General features: G+C 36.7%; 1 protein-coding gene across 7 annotated transcripts in view; it reads left to right on the plus strand.

Annotated features, from left to right (window-relative positions):
* Nucleotides 1–22,935, plus strand: part of KCNIP4 (potassium voltage-gated channel interacting protein 4) — a 434,674-nt gene that overhangs the window by 325,057 nt on the left and 86,682 nt on the right. Inside the window, exon 1 of one of the 7 annotated variants that reach the window (XM_068943279.1) lies at nucleotides 1,392–1,931. The exons of 5 other annotated variants lie outside the window; for them this stretch is intronic. In XM_068943279.1, the coding sequence (XP_068799380.1) occupies nucleotides 1,820–1,931 (112 nt within the window). In that variant the 5' untranslated portion in view covers nucleotides 1,392–1,819. Of the gene's footprint in view, nucleotides 1–1,391; nucleotides 1,932–22,935 lie in introns of those variants that run through there. One more of the 7 variants, XM_009673306.2, reaches the window with a different exon arrangement.

Below are 22,935 nucleotides of genomic sequence, written 5' to 3' on the forward strand. Positions count from 1 at the left end.
TTTTTTGAATAATTATTTTATAGTATGAAGTAAAGGTAACTATGCACCTGGAAGGTGCAGACATGAGATAGTAAATTTTTTCTGGTTTATTTTTATTGTGCTTTCCTCCTAGACATCCTTTTAGCTCTGTAGAAACTGACATTCAGTTTGAGAGCACTTACAGAACTCATGACACTCCAGTGTTAAATACCTGGAGGAAAAAAATCAGAATACTGGTGCTTATATGTTGCCTAAATAAAACCCAATATTAACTGAAGTACATGCATGTTTTTCCAGTGAATAAATATCTACAGCTTCTGTAGTCCTGGTCTATAGGGAAAAATCTATTGCTCTCATTTTTAATTGCAACTCAGTGTAGTCATCAAAAGAAAAATTTGAAACAGCTGATAGCAAACGGAATATTGCATTTTCCCACTTTTCCTGGTAGTCCTTAAGCAGTAAATTGTTAATTTTTTTCCTAACTGTCTTGATCTAAATTTTAGTGGCCTTCCGACCAAAAATAAAAGTTTCTGTGCTTCTCAGAAAGTTAGTAAAAAGTATTCCTAATGGAAAGAGTTAAATGACCTAAAATTAGTGGTCAGTGCCAGACCTGGTTTCTGAGATTGTTTCTGGTGTTAGATCTTACATTTTTCTTTAACAGTCAGGGTGTCTAAAATCAATTTTTCTGAGACTTCCCTTGCCTTTATTTCTAGTGTCTTATATGTCAGTGGACAGGATTCAGGATTTTTAGGATGGATACAAGAATAAGCCTTCAGGCCCAACTTGATAGTAATGCAGGTGCTGCAGAAATGTGTTTTAGAGCCTATTCAAGGGTAGCCTCTTGCTATTCATGTTAGTATAACACAACACAATTAATTTTATACAGGCTATCCGATAAATCATCTGGGATCACAAGCCTCTCTTCGTTTTCGCCTGATGCATAATCTGGGCAAGATCTTCCTAGTAGTTGTTGAAAACGTCTAATGCCTGTTCACATGAATCAGAGTTTGGGGTTCAGGGCTTCCAGGTTCATGTCCTTAGGCAGAAAAGTACTCTTTCACTTCTCAGTCATTAATACATTCTTTCTGGCTACAGAGCCGGGGTTTGGGCAGTGGGTTTCTCATTGACAGCACTGCATGTTGCTAGCTGGAGGCACAGTTCCTGCTGATGTGTATTTCTGTAATTTCATTTTCATTTCCACTCGCAATTCTAATTAGATTCTGGCGATGCTTAAGAATAGGAAGAGACGGTGTTTCTCTAAACAGTATCTTGCCTAATGCGGAAGGTAGTCGCTTTTTGTCATGCAGCATTCAGCATATGTGCAAACAGATGTCTTTCATAAATTGTCATTTGCCAAAGTTAACAAAAACTGTGCTAAAATGAGCTTGGGAAGGGCTGTAAGGAGAGAATTGCAAAGCCTGGGTCTGGGAGTGTTAGAGCGCGCAGCGCTGACAGCAGCGTGCTCCTTAGTACAAGTTTCCAGGGAGTGTTTCTTCTTTGAACTGACACAGCAAAGTCTCCAGGTCTGAGAGAGGTTTTTCCAGCTGCTCTGAAGTAGCGTTACTTGCCGGATACAATGTCATACCCAGGGGTTAGTGGTCCACCGCACCCACCTAAGAGGACTCACTACTGATGAAATGAAACGCTTAGAGAAGCATGAGATGCAGGGCTTTTTCTGATATTTTGTCTCAGCTAGTGTGGTTAGAGAATTTCTGCAGCCCAGTGCAACGTTGCCTTGCGCCACTGCAACTTTCTTCAGAGCAAAATATTGGTGAAATCCTCTAATTTCCCTCTGCTTGCAAACTGGTGTGAAGCCTGGAATGATTTGCCTGCTGGAAGAATGTTGACTCTAGAGTGGGAGTCGGAGGGACTGCAAACAGTGGGTATTGTTGTGATTATATTTGCATCTCTGAAGCTGCTTCATTTGCTGGGACTGATTGATTTTTCAGAAGGTAAAGTGGTCGCTCATAGTTCGTGCTGTTTGTAGGTGTGGTAGCTGATCTGCTAAAACAGCCTTAGCTAGCATCGAGTATAAAAGCTGTGAAATGAAATGCATGAAAAGTGAAAATAACATTCAGGCTAAAGATCTGGGTTGGTTCCTGCTGCTTTTACTTTGTTATTGTAAAACAGAGGTAGATGTTAGCATAACATTTGTTTTTTTTGAAGTGGATTGCCAAGTGCCGGAGTGGATATTTATTAGAAAGAATGAAAACAATGGACGTAGGCATATCTGTCAGTTGCCTCTGAAAGCTGTCCGCTGCTGGAAAACTTAATGCATTAAGTGTATCTTAGTACAGTTCACATTTATATCATACTTTGTTCTTCTGATTTATGATGAAATTAGAGATTTGTACTGTTTCAGTATCTGTGTTTTAAAAATCATTTTCGTGGATAAATGCAGAACACTATTACTATTAGGATAAGTAATACAGCTACAGTTTTAGAAACTAGTCTGCTTGACACCTTTCAAAAAAGCCATAGATGTCAGCATTAAATATGGGCATTTTAAATATATATAATGAATATATGTTTTAAAATTCCTATTTGCTTGCTCAGACTCATGTCTGCTCTCTACTGTATGGGTCATATCATTTCATTTAATCTCAAAGAGGGCTTCACATTAAAATGAATAGTTTTTTTGTCTATACAAATTAAATTTTTTCACATTGTATAAAATAGGCTATTTCAGTTCAGTTATAAACAGGATCTTAGACAGTCAACTTTCTAAATTTCCTCCTGTATAATGTTGTAGTAAACAAAGACTATTCACTCGCTAAAGCTCAACAAAGACTTGCTTTTGTCAGTGTGCTTGTGCCTGTGAACCCAAACCAGTCCTTTCTGCTGGGTAACTGCTTTCAGCCGGAGTCACAGAGCCAGAGAGCGCTCCAGTTTTCTGAAACATTAACTTTCTGTAGTAGAATTGAATCTTTGATGGATGTAGATTTGCATCATCACCTCATATACCTGCTCAACCTGCAGATAAAATTTGAAATCTTTAACACAGCACTTTTATATGTTACTAAACTAGTGAAATAAATCGTCCTTAAAACCATGTGGTGAGAATATGTAACATTTGCTGTTACTACATAATGCATTTGTTATGGACTTGTGAAATTACTTTTTGAGTTCTAAACATAGGAGTAATTTTTCCCTCATGACAATGCTAACTTCTTGTTTCTTTATGCTCTGGATGTGCAGCATTTAAAAACCTCTCTTACTAGATATGTGTCAACTCCAGCTTCGTAATACACAGTAATAGGTAACTATGAAAAAAAAAAGATAAAATGCAATATTGGTCTTTCTGGAAGATATGCGGTTACACCCCATTCTTAATTTCTTGCAAAATCCTATTGTAATTAAGTTTGTGAGGAAATGTTGTATATAATTTCAAATACATTAAATCATCCTTCAAAAAATCTCGCTCGTAAAAATTATACCAATTTTAATACAAACAATAGGTTCAAGCTGATATATCAGCTGAAGTATAACTTCTTTGGGTTAACACTGATTAGCACTATGGTATTTCCATACGTAATAATGTAGTAGTTTCACTGAAAACTACCTAACTACTGTATCTAAAAACAGTATCTAAATGTAAACAGATTGAACACGATAAAGTACAGTGGAAATATGTAAAGCATCTCTAGTGTGAATAGCTCTGGTAGCTGGGGGATTTCTAATTTCCTTAAGACTGATCCATACTATTTTAACTCTGCCATGTTTGGGCACTGCTGATACAATTAAATAGGAATTCTGCCCAAATGATTAAGGAATACTTTGTAGGATATTCACAATAATGATCTGATCTGTTGAATTCAAGGCCAAATTTGCTGTTGATTTGCAGGGATACTCATGTTTGAATGACCAGCGTTGATCCTAAAAATGGGCAATGAGCCCTCCCTGTCTACCCCACAGAAGCAGGACATGAGCCCTATGTACAAAATGGACACTGCCACAAATGCCTCTGTATCTATAGCTAGTTAGGTTTTGTAAAGCCTTAACATACTTGTCTCCTCTATATCGATTCATTCTGAAAATGTCATTGATATATAGGGCAGCATACTTTTTCTGATGCTTGCCAATAATGGACTCAAATTACAGCTAAAGGACAAACTCTTAGCTAGTAACATGTTACAACTCCACTGATTTTAGTGAGGTGATAATGATGTCTTATGGCAGTTTCTACTAGCAGAGTAACTTATCCAAGCCCAAACTAAGAGTCAATGGCAAGTGGGAACAAAACTAAAGTGATTTAGCCCTCTGCAAAAGAATCATGAGCTAAGTAATCTGCGTGTTTCCATCCTTCCAGTTTACTTTTCCTCTTTGTCCACGGTTGTGTGCAAAGAACTTCAGCTTCAGTGCTCCTTAATCTATTTGTACTGTGAAAAGGAAGCAACTTGCTTACTGATTATTTGTATAGTCACTTATAATGAGATATAAAATAGCCTAACTTTGGTATTCCAGACACTTTCAATATTATTTTCAAAAAGATCAAGAAACACCTCAAAATAGTAGCACCCCTGAAGAAAAAATTCTTCATCACAAATACTGGATATATTCTAGCCAGTAGACTACTTCTCCATACACTGTCACTTCTGCTGGGAAAAAATCCTTTCAATTGACCAAGCAAAAAGATAGGTCATTTACTGTGCTATGGTGGACAACCACCCTCCTTTATTTTACATAGCAAAAGGGCTTTGGTGAAGAAACCTTGACTGCCATCTCTCCTCTGTGGGAAAGGAGAAAAATCCAGGTAATCTGCTTGGTTGTTTTACAATGTCCAGCATTCAGCAGGGTAGGGAACCTGATTTAATCTGGCATCCTAGCCTAGGAACTATATTCTTCTACTTCCTCCACTTTCCAATAAGCAGGAAAGGGTGGTCAGGAAAGGCAGAAATCTGACTTCCCGGGAGCTGGCAAGCTGTTTCCATTGTTAAGGATAGAACTGAATCAATATCACTTTTACTAGACATGAGTGTGACTTTTCTTTTTCTCTCTTTCCATTACTTTGAAAGTGGTTTGACCATGATCAGTATCTTCCCTCTAACTTCCTTGCCTGAAACTTTTACTGCTGGACAGCTTGCCTCCAAAACTTGTATTTTATTACTCTGCTAGAGGGGAGATCAGAACTGGAGCAACTGCAAGTCTCTGCTTCCCCAAAGATCAGAATGGTAAAAGTAGCAGCACCAGATATAGAGAAAATCCATCCACCGGAAACTTGCAGGGGAAGAGACTGGCAAAATAAAGGATTTACTATGCATTTGTGTATGCAGAATATCTTCCACATGGTAGATATATAGGGAGGCTGCGTGAATATGTGAGAGCAGTCTTGCATACATCAGGGGACAGTGTAAATCAGTCCTTATAAGGACCAACTTTGTGTTACTTCCTTCCTCATTTATTACTCATATTTTGAGGTCTAATACTTCATATAGAAATGTTTTTCCTTTGCTTGTGGATGTAATTAGCCAGTGTTGCAATCTATTCTAAACCCTGCTATTCTCTCTCTTTTCTTTCTACTAATCTCTAACAGTTTTCAGAGCTCATTGTTATCTTTCAAATGTTTATCCAGATATACACTTCATTTTTGATGTGTGAACGCCCCGTGAACGCCCCACGAACTCAGTCTTTGGCTGGTAGGATCCACTGATTGTGCTCTCTATCTCTTTCTACTCAATGGGTCTACAAAGGGCTGAGTAGAACCACTTGGTCTTCAGTTTCTCTTACCATAATGCAGAACTGAAAGCAGTTCATGTACAGCTATCAGCAAACATATTTGAGTATAAACTCAGTTTTAGGAGTAAATGGAGTAAAAATGAGTGGTACAGGGAATGATATATTGCTGACAAATAATCTGTTTTGTACTTTTCTCAAAGAACTCCAAAAGCAAAGATTTCATAAGCAGTGTGTCTTCCTGCATGAGGGTGATAAGAATTGTACAAATTTGAACATTCTTCTAATGGTGCCCTGGTGACTGTACTATAAGTCCAGCTTCCAGCCTCCTTTGGTGCTTCCTCTTAGAAATCACCTTTGTTGTGGAGTGATGCTACATTGCATCCCATTTGGCTGACAAACGTCAAGGTAACAAACATACTAAATGGAAATACATGTCCTCTTGCCTTTCCTCAGCAGCTGCATATGACATTGGTTGTGGTCCTTCTGGTATCTGTAAGCTGTTCAATTTTCACACGGTAAAATGTCCATTTTCTACTTTTCTTTTTTCTTCTCCAGGTACGCTTGTAGGATTGTGAGAACTGCTTTATTCTGAGTAATCCACTATCAAATGCCTCAAAAAATTCTGTTCATGGATGTTGCTATCTCAATGCCTACTCATAGTGTCAAGGTAGATAGTACTGTTAAGTTTCCTGTGATCATTAGTGAAGCTGCCATGCCAGAAATGAGGACAATTTCTTTAGCATCAAATATATTAGCACCTACCCAAATAGACTTTTTTTTTAACCGATTATGGTTAAATGAAGTATATCAGGTTCGAATATTGTTTTTCAAGAAGCATAACTCTTCCCCTCAAGGGTGAACCACTGGATTGCCATTTTGGGGTGCTCTCCCAACCCTCTTTGTAAATCTTATAAGCGATATCTGTTCCTCTTATGATCAGAACTCATTTTCATTTGTCCAAACTATTTACTGATTGCTGATGATTACTGGCACGAGTATGTTTCAGTATGCTTGTGTTGTTTGCTGAAATTTAATAGATTTTCTGACCAACTGTCACATCTAGCTCAGGATAGTTGAGGATATTTTATTTTCTCTTTGATGTCTCTCAAAAACAAGGCTATTCCAGCCTTGGGAAGCACCCTCTTGACTAAGAACATCATTTTTTTTATATAACAGAAGAATAATCTTAACACAGTTTTTTTGAAACTGAGGGTTTTGTTTTGTTTTTACTTCAGTAGTTTTCCTACCTGGACATAACGTGTAGAGATGTAAGATGTGATAAGATGTAGAGATGATATGCAAGTAATGTACTTGGTAGGCAAAAAGGAGCAAAATCATTATTTTCATGAAGAAAATACCAAAATCATGTTTCAGTCTAAACGTTTGCTTTTACCAAGCTGTGCATTAAAGAGGAAAATTTACAGAAAAGTTTTAAGGAGACCGTTATTGTCCTATGTAGATCTTTTCATCTTTTTCTATGGACTTTACTGTGTCTGTGTGATGATGATGACAATGACAGCACCAGTTTCTCCAGGCAGTCCTAACATCCAGACCTCCTGAATCATGAAGAGCAGGTCATTCTACATCCATACCACTCTAAACTCAAAGTTTAGATATTGGCCTTATGACAAGTGGAGAAAGCTATTTAAGATCTTAAAAGCCAAGCAGTATAAACAAGGAAGACATCTGTAAGGATAATTTGGGTAATCTTCACATGAAAGTTTCCAGAGGAATCAGACTTTACCATTTTCTGAACTGCTTAATTGTTTACTACAACTTTACTCTCTCAGGATCATACAGCATACTTGGCTCCTATCTTGGGGCAGGTGCCTTTTGACTACATTGCTCTGCAAGAACCCTTCCCCTCAGTCCTTAGGTCAGTTTGAACTTCTTCCTTCTTACTCTTGACAACTTTTCTCCAAGAGAATTTTCTTAGTGACAGTCATTTTAGCCTGAAGGATTGGCTATCTGCAAGCAGTTAAGGCTCTTTAAATTCATCTCTGCAAATAGAAAGTTACTTTTGAGCATCATCACAGGATGTTGAGTATTCATTGTAAGTAGATCATTCATCCACAGATGTCTGGGGTTTTGCCCCTTTTGACTCCATACTGTGCTCTAGTTAAGTGGATGTTTAGCCCTGCTTTTTAGAAATTCATGTCTGCACAGAATATCATTATTAGAGTCTCTACTACATCAGTTCACTATGGAAAAGATGAAGGATCGGACTGTTTTAGAAGGTACCCATGTGAGAAGAAGAAAAACAGAGGAGTATGTTTTAATAAGGATGTATTATCTATATAAATTGTGTCCTTCCATTCTTCTGTTACAGAACAGTGTAATAACTGGTTTCTTTATTAGCAAAGGAAGTCAGGGTTGTTTTGCTTCGAAAGATGAAGGAAAAACCACACACAAAACCTCAGTGCTCAAGCATAACAGCCCCAACAACCACTGCTGGAGAAAATAACATGTAATTTGAAAGCTATAGAGGTATTTTCTCCCAGCATGTAGATACCAGCACCTATAATATAGGAAAACAATATTTATATATAATACATCCAGCAAAGTCTGTGTCTAATAAATGTGGATCCCACACCGTGGCTACCAGGAGCTTCCTACAGTTTGCTCCGCTTACAGATTTTCCCTCTGTGTTCTGCACAGGTTCAGGCTGCTTTTAAAATGTAGTTCTATATAAAGTAATTAATTTTAAGATGACAGAGATTTGCTATGACAAAGTACACTCTTGAAAAATGAGCGCACTTGGTCAGCGGGCTGTAGGTAAGGAGTGAAAAGCACTGGTAATCACTAATGTACTTTTAGGCTTAAGAATCTGAAAGGCTTTATTGTTAGAATATGGTGTGCGCAGAGACAAAAATAATCATTGGCTAAAGTGACATTATGGAGCAACATTAAAAACATGCAATGATGGAATGACTGACTGAACAGGAAAAAAAATCCCTGATATTGCATTGATATGGAAATAATGTAGTCACCTTTGATCTCTTGACTTCTTAAATTCTGTTCCAAGTTTGATGCAGTTTTCCTCTAGAATTATTAGCCTTTGATAGTAATGTGAACACAGGAGCTACTCAGTGAATTTTGTAGTGATTTGTGCCTAGACTATGTGCAGATCTCTATGAAAAATCAAGATATACAAAGCACCTGAATTTGTTCCATGTAATGTAATGCTATAATTTAGTTGTTTAATATGGATTTTAGCTCATAATAACAATTCCTATGAAATTATCTTTGATAAAAATTGCAAAAGCAGCCATAATGCTGGCTTTGCAGTCTCATCTGGACATTTAATGCTGTATAACTGCTTCATGTTACTGGAGCAGCATAAAGAATCACAAATCAGACTGTTCAATATATAGAAATGCAATATGCCCTTCTGAAAGCTGTAGCCTATGAATTTTCAGAACTACCGTAACTTTAGATTTAGTGCATGTGTGTATGCATGTGTGCACATTTGCTAAACAGAAATAATCTGAAACTAAGACCTTGTGTACCAAATTTTAATGCTAAGTAGCTTTTAATGGCTATGGTATCCCAGGGGGACAACTGTATAATGGAAAGCCTGGCAAGTTCTTAGATGGTATAGGTGCAAGAATGTTACTTTGAACATTAAAAACAAAAGATAAGAAAATTGCAGTTACCAGTCAAATTGCTGTTTTGCTGTTAAATATGTTACTGCTGAAAAGTCTATATTTCCATATTGAAATGGAGGACTGTTGGGCAGATCGATTCTCCAAGCTATATTTCCTTGGAAACGGATGAATTGCATATATGCATTTGTCTGATTTTTGTATACTTATATAGATAAACAGACCCTGAATATTTGTGATAGACCTCTGTCCTTATTTTTTGTGCAATTTATTTTCAGCCTTCCATTATGCACTTAAGAAAGGATAAGTGATTTCACATAAAACAAATAATTGTTCAGACAGCAGGGTTTTTAAAGTTAGAAGGAAGGATATTGACTGAAGTCTACTAAAATGAGTCAGGCCAAGATGAATTGCAACAGTTCAATGATTGATTTATGAAACTCCCAAAGGTGATGTCTCCCTTGCGGATAAAACTGCCAGATTTGGAGGGGAGAGGGTGAAAAGAAAGGGAGGCTAACAGGGCTGACTGAGAAGTAAGGGGGGAAAAATGGTCAATTTTTGTCAGTGATTTATCACCAAGGTGGTAAGTAGCGAGGCAAGGAGAGCCTCAAAAAAAAAAAAAAAGTCGGTCATATAACATAAAAGTATGTAGTCTTGTGTAAGGAAATGCGAGAGTAGATGAAGCATTCCGTGGTCAAAAAAAGAGCATTATATTGCCCTGTGATCTGTTGGGAAATACCATACTAAGTTGGGACTCTCAGGACTTCGAGTGACATAAGGACTGGTTCAGCCTGGCTAAACATGAAAAATTGTGCTATTATGTTTAACTTATGTACCAGCAGTTTAATTTCTGTCATATTTTGTCCTGTAAATTCTTTATATTGTTTTTTTTCCCATTGAAAGATGGTAGTCTAGATTCTATGTGCTATCATGGAATTTGAGCTAAGCTAGACTGGCTAGGTCAGCATTTACCTTGGAAACTTACATTTCTGCAGCACTAATGAGAATTCCTCTATCTGAGATGGCAGTGAAAGACTATGCAGCCTGATGTGAAAGACCATTCTTTTGCCACTGATTTGACATCTCAACAAGTGAGAGAGCAGTGGTACTGTTCATGCTGATATAGCTGTTGCTGTATTTTTCATAATAAAGTGATTAGTATCCTGCAACCATTGGATAATTTTCATTCAGCCACTCCTTAATTTTTTCCATAGTTTGAGTTATTTGCAAGGCGCTTCAGTATTTCTCTATCACATGGGTACCAATTATCAGTAACTTGAGTTAGATAACTAGAAGAATCATGATGAAAAAGTAAGAAAGCTGGGTTGGCATTTGAGGAGCCTCCTAACAGTTCCCTTCCTTTGTGACCTTGGGAAATCCTCTAGAAAATGATGAAGAGTGTATTACGTAACGCACTGGTTGTTGTGAGGATAAGTAAATTAAAGGCTGAGATGCTTGAGATGCTACAGTAGTGAGGCCATATGAGTATTGAGAGAGGTGCATCAATAGATTTTTTTTTTAAACTTTTAAACTTAAATTTTTTAACATATTATCAAAAGTAGGGCACCATGTTTGAAATCTCATCATGGTGAGAGATAGTTACAAATAGCTTCAATTTGCAGAGACTTTTTGATCAAAAAAGGCACTCTGGATACCACCAGAAATACAATCAGGCATCAGTCAATATACAGGACTATTCTTTACCACAAACACTGTCTGTTTTCCTGTTGAGAATGCAGGTAGTCTCACCACAGATTCTAATAAAAAGCTATTGTAAAGTATAGTTAAGTTTTTACTGTAGGATAGTCAGCATGTTCTGTTGTACTTCTGTGTACTTTCTTCAGCTGTAAATGCTTTATATTACATATTCTCTTTCTGCATTTACAGACCTCATTTTTACAAGCAATATATCCATATTTGAACTCATATGTGTATATATATGAATGCACTCTTTTATGAGATCTATAGGAATACAGTACATATATGGACATATGTAAGTAAATATATGTGGCAAATAATTCTAAAAAGGTTTCGTTTTAGTGTCATAAAAGCAAATATACAGATTTGCAATATTTCATAAACTGCAACTATGCTGATTTATATTTTCTTTGAAATATTTCAAAATATAAGCCTTATTTCTTAAACTCTGTTGTATATGCTATGTATCTTTCAATACAGCATGTTTTTAATATGCATACACTTAATCTCAGCAAAATATAATATTTTGTTATTAAAGTATGCATATTTCTATGGGATTCTGTTTTCCCAAATGAGAGAAGTACAATTCACTTTAATGTAAACCAGTACAGTAGTTTAATAAAGGAAAATATTTTATAGTGTGGCAACACAGATAAATTCTTTTGTTGTATTTCAATAAGGATACATTGCAAATAAATACTTCTTTGTTAATTTCAATGAGTAATATGATTTACATACTGGGGGGGGGGGGGAAGCTTTTTTTCCAGTTATTTTTCTCTTTGGGCTATTTTTCATCCTTGTTACTGAAGTCACTAAATGGAGCCCAATCAATTAACACACAATAATCATTTTGGGATTGGATTCAGCTCTTGATCCTTACATCAATCAAAAAGCTATAAATTTCCACTGGCTTTTCTCAAATGAACAAGTCCAATGTTTTGTGCTATGTAAAAGTCCAGCTGATTTCTTCAGAGGTTATACATGTCCATCACTTTAGTGTCCCAGCAGGATATTGTGTAACAAGCAGCAGCATTCCAAATATAGCAATTAACACAGAAGTAGGGTCTGTTTTTTATAAAAGTAGAGAACCTCAAAGTACTACCAATAAATGGATACTTCACTGTGTACCCATGTATTATCGTGAATTTTTGCCTCTTGCTTTTTTCCAAAGGAAGATGAAATTGCTGAAAGTAGTGTTATTAAAGGCTTTTATTCAGATTTTTTTTGTCTGAACCACATTAAACCTGTATCTTATGAATAAAAGTGTCTGAAAAGTCATAACTAAGTAAAATTAGTATCAAATTCTTACTTTTGCAATTTTGTGGTATTTAGATAATCAGAGACTCTAATCATATCACACATTGGTTATTATTTAAAAAATAAGAGAGTTTCTGCCCAGAGCGTTTACAGTCCAAGGATTATTTCTCTTTGAACTGCTTCAGAAGCAGCTTGTGAGCTGGCTGGTGAGTCACGCAGTAGCAATCTCACTCCTAGCTCTCTCTGCCTGAAAAGGAGTGAGTAGCAGCAGGCCAACATTACTGGCAGCTCATCTTCTCTTCACTCTGCATAACGTCATAATCGGGGACATCTGATGGGAGATGCAATGCTGTGCTTGTGTGTGTAGCGAGATGGTCAGAGGGGCTCCTTGCAGCTCCTTGCCCCAGGCAAAGGAGGCAGTGAGCGCCACAAGGCAACCTGCTGGGGCGAAGGCATGAGGAGATGTTCTGCTTGCTGTGGCTGTGGCTGTGGCTCGCACTCGGGCCTGGCACTGTTGCGAGAGACGCATGTTTCAAACAGGTCTTAGAAGCATTATGGATTAGTTCATTAAGGGAGTTAAACACCTAAGGAGGAACAGCAAGGAAGGAAGTGAAGCAGGTCTCAGGGCATGATGGTATTAGCAGTCAATGTCAGAAAACTTTGCCAGCGGTGCTTGAAAGGAAGCAAGAGAGTAGATAAGATTGAAGTACAGCTCCAAAGGACTTTTTAGGCTCAAGGCAAGCTTGTGTTAATTTTGCTGCTTCTGCTACAGGTGTGTATTTTTAACTGTTGTGTGTGTGTGTGTGTAGGAACATACAGACACAAAATAGAAGCAACTCTCAGTGAAAAACAAAGAAAAACCCCTATTTTGAAGCTGTTTAGGACTTTCTACTGTTGTCTGCTTTCAGTCTACTTTCTTCCCAGAGAAAAATCATTATTATGGTTAACTGTACTAGCTGATAACATTTAATATTTGCAAAAGCACTATTTTCAAATAAAGGAGCCTACAGTTGGCAATGTAGGCATATAAATAATGATGCCCTGATTTTTAGAAGGGATGAACTACAAGAATCATTGCAGGTTTCAGAAGAAACTTTTCTGAAAATCAGGCCACCTTGATTCAAATTCCTAGATATCGATCTGTGTGACCCAATTTAGATACTTGAAAATGTGATCTAAGCACTGATGGTTCTTCACATAGTGTTTATCCTCAGCAGAGAGCTTTTTTTTCTTTTGTTGATGTTTTTGGAACTTTTAAGTTGAGGTAAACATGACTGATCGCTTCAGTGAGATGAATCGTGTCAGGTCTACTGCATGCCCTGGTAGTTAATTTATACAGGTTTTAGTAAATGGGTGAGGAGTGCTGTGGATTCAGACGGCCATGAAGCTGCCAGGAAACTGCATTAAACTACTTCACACTGAGAAAACAGCTATTACAACTTTGTTTTTTGAATAATCCCTCTCATTTTTATTTCACTAAAAGCAAAGCCTTACCCTGCAGGTGCAAAGAAGTGTTATTTAGCACTAAGTGATTCATAGTGTATTATTACTGTACTTCTGTACAGCTACAGTTACACTCTTCTGAGAAACAAATGTATTTTAAAATAGTTTTATTCTTTTAGTCCTGTTATAATAGAATTCATAAGTTAGTGCATTGCTCCTGATTTAAAATGTGTAGCAGAGCCTAATTCCAAAAAATAAATGAAAAACTGGATGCTGTCTCTATTTGGATATTTTAAAAGATAAGTAATATCATTCATATTTTCTACTTTTCTCCTGCCAAATATTTCTCTCTGTTGCAACTTTAGTTCATAAAGAATTACGGAGAGGATTTCTGCTCTAAATGTTTGTGATTTGTCATGAAAAGGAAGAAGAGTAGGTTGATGAGTTAGATTTTAGTCTCCGTAACTGCTAAAGGAAAATAACTTTAAAAGCACACTTCTCACAAAACTGAAATTCAGGCATCAATGGGGGGGTGTCAACTGGAAGAATATGGTAAACTTTCATTTGATTTAATCTTTTCTGATTACCTTAAATATTAAAGCAGATTTTAAGAAATAAATGTTTTACCTGTAAATAGTACTTTTCATTCAAGAATCTCAAAACGTGAAAAGAGGTGCCAAACAGTCCTATTAGCAGGAATGAAAGGCATTTATTTCAAGTCTCTAGACTCCTTCAATATAAATTAATCCTCTAGTCATCACAAGTAATTGGCAATTTTCATGATTAGATCCTGGAAAGTATTAAGAGTTATATAACGGAAGTAGTAAAAAGCAGTCAGAAGCACCAAACTCACTCTTTAAGCTGGGCTTCCAGAAGAACTCTGTAACAGGCAGTTCCTGATGGAGAACAATTATGTATCAGCTCATCTCTTCTGAAATTTTAGCCCACGTCTGTCTGCCTAAATAGAAATTGTTAGGTGGATAGTTCTTTTGAAAAATAATTATATTAAGGCTGTACAGAAGGTACGCCACAAAGACCTGCTGAAGACCTCAAAGTAATGAGTCGGACTTCTGTACTGCACTTCCATCTGTATAGACCTGGATTAGATTCAGATTTTTCATACAGCTGGATATGCATATGATTCTTCTCATGTGAATTTTTTTGTCCTATTAATAAACCTCCCCCGTTCCACAACATTGCTCTATGATGATAACAGAGAGCAACCTGGGTAATTTATATGTATAGTAGTTTCATGACAATTATAATGAGTTCCTGGCTGGTGTGCTCTGGGGAAATCATTAATCTTCCTTAAATTACCATATCTTTAAATGTAAACGTCCATCAGGTACATGAAATAAATGAGGTAACGTGATATTTTTAACAGAGTAAGGGTGGCATATTTTATGACTAATGAAGATTGCAAATGTACTCCATGTTTACTTTCTGTGTACTCTGATTATGTTCTTGCAATAGATGTTGGGGCTTTCTAACAAACTACCAATTTCTGCAGATTTTTTTCTGTTTTAGTTGTAAATATTGCTCCTAAAAATTCCAGTATGCGTTCACAGTTTTAGCTAGCAATCAGACGCAGTAGCTTGTTTTATGGAAGTAAAACAAGCACTAGACACTTAGTAAATATATTCCTTTTAATGTCTGTCAGCTCTTTAGGTGTTTGAAACCAACCAAGTGTTTGTCATTCAACAGCAGGGCAGAAGATAGAAAGTAGCTCTGCAAGTGCTGATGTAAAATTAGAATTGAAAGCTTAGGTACTTTTTTCTTCAATTGCCATGGTGTCACCCTACAACTCTCAGAAAAGCTATGTTTATGAAAGAGAGGAGGACAGGAACAATCTCTGAGCAGCATAGTGATACCTTATTTGTTGTTGTCTTCTGTGTAAGCAATACGTTTTTAAAGGCCAGATTTTTATGCTAAATTTAGAGTTAAAAAATAATTTCAAAAATTAGGCTCCTTGATGTCGTGGTAGCAGATAGTGTTTTAATTAGTAAATAAAATTAGCATTTTCTGATGTAAACATATATTTTAGTTTGTTCCTTTTACCTTCCAAAACGTAGTAGAATATTAAAAATAAATAATAAAAATGAATTCACAGGTTTGTGACCTGTAACTGTATCTGGAAGGAATAGCTTCGTAAAGAAGTCTAAGCTGGGGTTAACTGAAATTATTCTCCTTCAAGATGATTAAATCTGTATGGTAAAGTGCTGGATCATAAAGGTATGGCGTGTAATTCAAGTGTAAAATGTATTAAAGGAGGAAAGAGGGATTCAGTAAGTGTATGTGTGCCAAAGGCATTGCCTACCATCTCCAAGCTATTGAATGTTGGTATCTACAGTTAATACAGTTAAGCCCGTAGCTATACAGTCCTGTATTTTGTGACCATACGTATGTACTGTAACAATCTATTTAAAATGTAGACGGCTACAAAGAAAGGAAGTCGAGTTGAAACAGTCAGAAGATTGCCTATGTGTGTTTTTAATAGTGATTTATGTTGTTGTTATACAGTATAATAAAGAATAAGAGAAACTTCTCAGAGCATGAATGCTCTAAGTATTGAAAATGTTAGCCTGCAGGAAGATACATCACCAGCTCAATATTTGCCCACAAATTCTTGAAACAGCACTGGGGACTCTAATTAAAAAGTATCACATAAAAAGGAGCAAAAAACTATGACTAATTATTAATCTCCAGAACTAAACTGATTTAATTAATTGAAGAATAAAGGTCATTGTCAAAGCTAACTGAAAAGGTACAACGTCTGTCAATATTTATTGAATTAGACTTTTCTGTTGTCTCTGAGCTTTATGTTCTGCAGAGTGCTGCCTTATCTTCCCATAGCTGTGCACTGACTGAATTTGTATTCACTGTATGCAATAACCAGTTAAGAATAACCAGATAAGAATCACTCTACCCATTTAAAGCTACACCTTACCACACTTCAACCTCTGGTATCATCGCTGGCTCTCTCTCTGACCAGTGAGCTGGGGATGTGAAAAAGCCCAGGATGCGCACAGAGTATTTTGCTCTGGACACAGATATCTGCTTTCCTCTCCTTTTCCTGTATGTATTGAAAATACATGCAACACTTGACATGTGTCACTTCAACACCAAAGCCAATTTCAGACAGCACAGACTCTTAGGAATATTATTTACAGTGTAATTGAAATGAACTTTGGGTTAAAAAACTTATATTATTCCTTCTGCATCATTATTTTAAATTAGGTTAATACACACTGAGAATGTTACCAGTCACATTCAGATGAATGCAGTGAACCATATGATTTAATTTAAAAGTTATTTTTCACAAGAAAAATCATTGTGATAACTTACAGTGTGCATTCATAACATATAGCTATTTGGGACCTATCTTCTATTTTCGGCCCATTCTCATTTCCCTGTGAAGAACCCTTGATGATAATTTTCAGAGTTAAAGTCACTGGGAGTTTAGAGTGCACAAGAAAGGCAGAGTATGTCCTTTTTATTGTTGTCAGCAAAACAATAACCTTCAGCTAATATGAATAAATTACTGTTTTTCGAAGCTGTATAAAGGTCAGCTTCTACCTGTCTGGTTTCTACAGGGTAAAATCGTTTTCTTACTGCTGTTAGTCTAATAGTTCCTATTAATAATGAAGAACTTTTCTGAGATGAGAAAAATATTTAAATGTCAAAGGATTTTCAGTCTCTTCCCTTTCAGTCTCTTCCACAAATTTATCCATTCACAAAATCAAATTCTGAATATGAGACATTTGCTGTTGTAAAATATTAATTGGCTGTGCTGTGGTTTTCTTTTTTTTTTTATTAGCATATCTATTATAGTTGAAAGGCATCTTTAGTTTAAGCAAATCGCTCAGGCAAACTGCTGTGTCACAGTGCCTGACCATTGTAATAGCTGCGAAGAAACCTACTTTTCTGAGCAATTCATTGGTAGGCAAATCACCTCTTGGCTTCTTCTGTAGCCTTTAATCGTTCCTTGGTCACAGGCTAGCAGAGAAAACTAGCTTAGTAAGGGGTAATTGGTTTTGCTAAGCTAGCACAGCTGGACCACGGAGGCTGCCACCTGGACACTGGGCCAAGAGTAGTGTGGGATAGCACCGTCGAAGGGGAACGTGGATGAAGCGAACGCTCTCAGCGACAAACTGGACAACATCCTGACCGTCATGGAGCGCGATCTACAAAAAGCAATGCTCTAGCCCTAGAGAGCTTATTTTCTTTCATATCAGTTCGTGGCATGCTGCGTCAGAGCTGGGCCACGGGGGGATTGTACAGCTGTATCTACCTCTCGTTGAGAATCTCTTCTCCATGGTAAAAAAGTGGCATCTCACTTCTCAGGGGGTAACGGCGTAGGTAACTGTCTTGTATCTGTTCTGAAAGCGGACAGCTAGTCTGACAAGTAATTGAATCTTACTCCATACTTCTCTGTGGAAGACATTACTCATTTACTCTTTTAATCATTTTCCACTCTCCTGTCAGTCATCTTCAATAAAACAAACAGAATTTGCACTTTCACAGTTCTTTCTTCATCATCTTCTGAAAATGTGGCTGAAATAACATTAATATTTTCCACGTTGCCTTCATACTTTTTAAAATCGAGCCTGAAGATGGAACATAATTGTGAGTGCCAGATGCCACCGAAAGCAGTATTGCAAGCTAGTATAAAATAATTCCTATTTCAGAGTACTGGAGTACTAAACCTTATCATAGTCTGAAATATGTGTAGAGACAAAAAAAAATACAGAGAACACCTAGCAAAAACTTTTCAGGAATCAGGTTGTTTGGATCTCTTATGTTGTTACAGGTTTCAGAGGAGTAAATTCTTGTGTGCTGTTTTGTCTACAGTGATCTTCCAAAACTGAATATTTGTCATACTTCACTACTATTTTGTAAAAATTAACTGGTTATTGCATACAGTAGAAATACATTCCATGAAGCTTAAAATATAGAGATAGTAGAGGGAAGCACTTACGATACTCTTTAGAACATCATCAAACTTTTGGGGGGAATTTGCTTATAGTTTCTGTGTGACACACTTATTTCTGTCAGGCTATTCTGACAAGACTCTGAAAATTTCTGTATGGCGTAGCTATAATAGATTTGTGTTCCCTAGGCTTGGTCATTAGAACTCTTCATCCGCTAACAGTGGAAAGATGCTATGCGTTCAGTCTATACTAGTTCAAATACTAGGCAAAAAAGTACTCTGCTGTTACTGCCCTGTTACTGAGTACTAAACCATATTTATGGTTTTGTTCCATCAAAGCAAGCTATAAGACTGCCCAGTTTTAGTTATTTAGGACACCAAAACCACCACAAAAAACAGATGATCCTGAAACAGTCAAAAATAAAGGGGCGATCAAATGTTGTCCAAAAAAAAAAAAAAAAAAGGCAGGAGATCCAATTTAGATTTAAAAAAATCTATTTCTAGGCTTTCCTGAAGGGTTTGTATTTAACGTTTTCTAATCTAGACTCTTTTTTGCTGTTGATTAGTAGTATTTTCCATGTTTTCCTATTATCTTCTGACTTCAGATTCTCAAAGTGCTGCTTCAGCCCATCTAGCTCTTGTCCCTGGAGCAGCTCTCTCTTTCATGCTGCCTGGAACCTACTCCCTACTCTCAGTTCAAGTTATCTGTGTGCAGCCTCCTACTGAGAAAATGCTGTTCATCCTTCACCTCCTATGAACAAAAGGAATTTAATATTAAAATTGTCATAATTTTTACTATGTTTTTGTAACTCAAAATTTCAAAGTTTTATAAATATGGCCAAATTTTAGTAGATTCTCAAATGAAGTCTACAGATCCTTCTTTCAAGTAATAGGCAACTACATGCTAGTCCCAGAGTGCTGACATAGCTTGACAAAGGTCATCAGGAACATTTAAAGTCAGTAAAGCAAAGTAGATTTTCATTGAAAAGGGAAAGACAGCAGTGTTTCCCCACAAACTGCAATTCAAGCAGGCAAAAGTACATCAAATTTTAGTTCAGACACTTTTAAAATTGTAAAATTATAGACGTAACTGAAAATAGGATATGAGAATGGGAATAACAACAACGGGTAGCTTTCTCACACATAAAAATGCAATCTTTTTTCTGCTTCTAGGTATAACACAACGATTAAATTGTGTATACTGGGATCCAGTCAGGAAAATTAATGCTTTGCTTTCATTTCTTTCTCTTTCTTACCCATTTCTTATTCTTTGTATAATATAGTGGAACAGGCGTTGTGCAGTATGTGGACTATTTTCTATTGTTTGTCATAGCACCATTTCCAGATAGTGCATTCCTAACGCACTACAGCCCGAAGGCAATTAATATCCCCAAAAGACTATGAAGTATAGTGCATTATGAAAGCACATATATATTTTTCAAGGTTATCTAAGAGGTTTTTGAAACTTTTTCATTTACTCAGTACTTTATTTTTTTATTAAGAAATGACACAATCTTCTGTCTTAAGGTCATGTTGGACCTTTTGCTCATTTGAAAAATTAGTAGGGAACGTTGCTGTCCAAAGCACAAATATCTAATTTCATTAAAGTAGATACTGGTGATGGAACAGAAAGAACAATGTCTTCTAATTGATTTATTAAGTGTTCCTTGGAAAAAAAGTTAGTTAAGAAAAATTACAAGATTGCAATTATTATATGTGGTACAATATTGACAATCTCCATAAATAACTGACATAACTGAATATGTTATATGAGTTATTTTATTTGAATACGTACAAAAAATAGCAGCAGATTGGAAAGTAGTATATTTTGCAAGTTCTATGCTGAGAAAGAACAAACAGAATGGATTGATTTAGCAAGAGGCAAACTTTTCCCTTGGAATCAATTTGTAATTTTTTTTAAGATAAATGGTGAAAATGCTGTACAGAGTGCTGAGAGGAAAAGGGATATTAGCTCTTCTTCTGAAGCATTCTACAACTACATTTTTCAAGCTTGGAGGTTACTGTATCTAAAAATGCCAAGGTAAAAGTTATCTTGACTGTTAGGCTTTCAATTCTTCCTCCAAAAGAAGATTTTATCAGTAATATTTGTCAGTGAGCTGTAGAAAGCTCATCTGTGAGAGAGAGAAATCAGTTACCCTCACTCAGGGTCAACGAAACTTCGGAATTTGCCCAGAGCCAAAGGTCTAAGCCTACTTTATTGAAGGCTTTTTGTCAGACTTTAGAGTATGAGACCATAATAGCTGCTGTGAAAACTTGATAACTTAGTTATTTCTAAATATATTTCCTTATATTACAGGAATTAATCAAAATAAGAGTTACCACAGTGAATAGAATTATGCTACCCTCTCAGCCTTGCGAACTTGGTCTGTTCTAGCAAACAAAGCAAAAACCTGGTACGGTGATAGTGTATGAGAAATAGTGCACTGTGGCGGTCGCTAAAAAAGAGTCTGTGCTAAAGTATCAGCTCTTGAACGTTTTGGAATATGGGCCACGGTTAGTCATCCAAGTTTGTTGTGGAAAACTGTACAGCCTTATCAAATGCTTATCTGAAGCACTGCAGAGGTTCTGCAAACCACGCACTCTTTTCTCATGGTCTACAGTTGAGTAATCATTATGGTAGACTGTTCTCTGCCAGGATTAGGTAGAAAGAGTGATTACAGCTCAGACTGAGCAGGTCCCTTTTGAGTACTTTAGCCAGAAGGAGTGGGAGTTACACAGCAGCTATGAACCAGAAAAGCGTTAGGCCTATTATTTTACAGTAGATTATATTCAGTCATATGGCACATCACATCTCAGTCTGTTGTTCTCTTCTATAAACACATGTTAAAAAGGCTATTGTCATAAGCCATGTGCGATCTGACTGAGATTAGCAGGTTTGTGCATACACGCAAAAATGTACATAAGCATTCTCTATTAATGCACAACAACTCTAAATTGCTGCTATTTTTAAACTTTCTCGGTTGCCTTTTGTTGAAAAAGATTACAGACGTCTACTGTAAGCAGTTTTTTTTTTTTTTTTACAAGAATTTAGAAGAAAGAATCAGTTGTGCATTTGTTCTTAATTGTAAATATCTGCTGTGATTGTACGGACTGGTGTTAAAGGTATAGAAAGGGTTAGGAAGAGGTTGACATGAAGAGATTGTGTGCTTGCTGTCTCATGTATCCTGTTATTTCCTAGTTTCTGGATGCCTTAAGACAGACGTCTGAGTTGAAACCACAGGAAACCAAACAACAAAATGTATATGATTTTCCAATCACTGATTAAAAAAATATTGTGATTGAACTTTTACTCCCGAAGAAGGTTGCAGTGTTGTCTGGCCACAAAGCTGGCGTTTCATACTTTCCCATAGAGCAAGTGCAGTGTTAATAATAACATGCCTCAAGTGTGACTTGGATCCTTTTCTGGGCTTAAAATTGTGTATAATTGGCCTGTCTTTCTGAAGAGATTACTTGCAAAGAACTTTGTGATGCAAAATATTAACCACATTTCCTCTGTCCAGCAAAATAATTGTATAAATTCCTAAATTAAGAAGTGATTAGTTCCATTAGAGTCTGTGCACTTAAAAGCCTGTTGAATGAACGATGCTTAAACTTAGACACATCTAAATCATTTCTTAAAAGAGTGTCAGAGTAATTAGAGCTTGGCAGGGTCTAATTACTGTTAGAGTTAGCTGTTGAGCTGCTAGAGTTAATTTATGGTGTTGTCTTGAGTTTATCTTGAAAGCTGTCAGTGATATGATAACAAACATAAAATGAACACCACTGAAAATCACAATTACTGCAGAGTGATGCAGGGATACTGCAGTTATTTCATAGAAGCATGAAAGCCTTTGCTCTGCAAACCATGCATTCTGTTGCTGAGCTGAAAAACAGATAAATCCTGCAGACCTCTGAGCAGTTGGCTGTGCTAGAGATGAGGTAGTGGCTGGATCCCAGTGAAAATTTATGGACTTCTGACAAACCATGTAAAAATGTACTGTATTAATAGGCAGAGTCGTGCGAGAGTCAGATATGCTCTGCCACAGTAAAAATCAAAGCAGGCAGTGGTATTATCACTGCTTAGCATTGTTCTGTTGCTGTGCATAAATGGTTTCTAACTCAGGGACAATTCCTGGTATCACTGAATATCATAAAATATTTAGGCTCTGTTCTATGGGACTAGGGGGAAGGGGAAGACATGCTTACGAAGCAGGTGGTGAGTTCCCTGAGAGCCACTCCAGTAGCCTCAGAGGTACGTAGAAATAAGTATTATCTCTTGCGGAAAAGGCAGGAGAGACTATTAGCTGTTTCCAAAAAAGAGTACAGTTGTGTCATGAGCTCTAGTGA

This window comes from Struthio camelus, chromosome 4 (genome assembly GCF_040807025.1).
Source record: "Struthio camelus isolate bStrCam1 chromosome 4, bStrCam1.hap1, whole genome shotgun sequence".
NCBI lineage: Eukaryota > Metazoa > Chordata > Aves > Struthioniformes > Struthionidae > Struthio > Struthio camelus.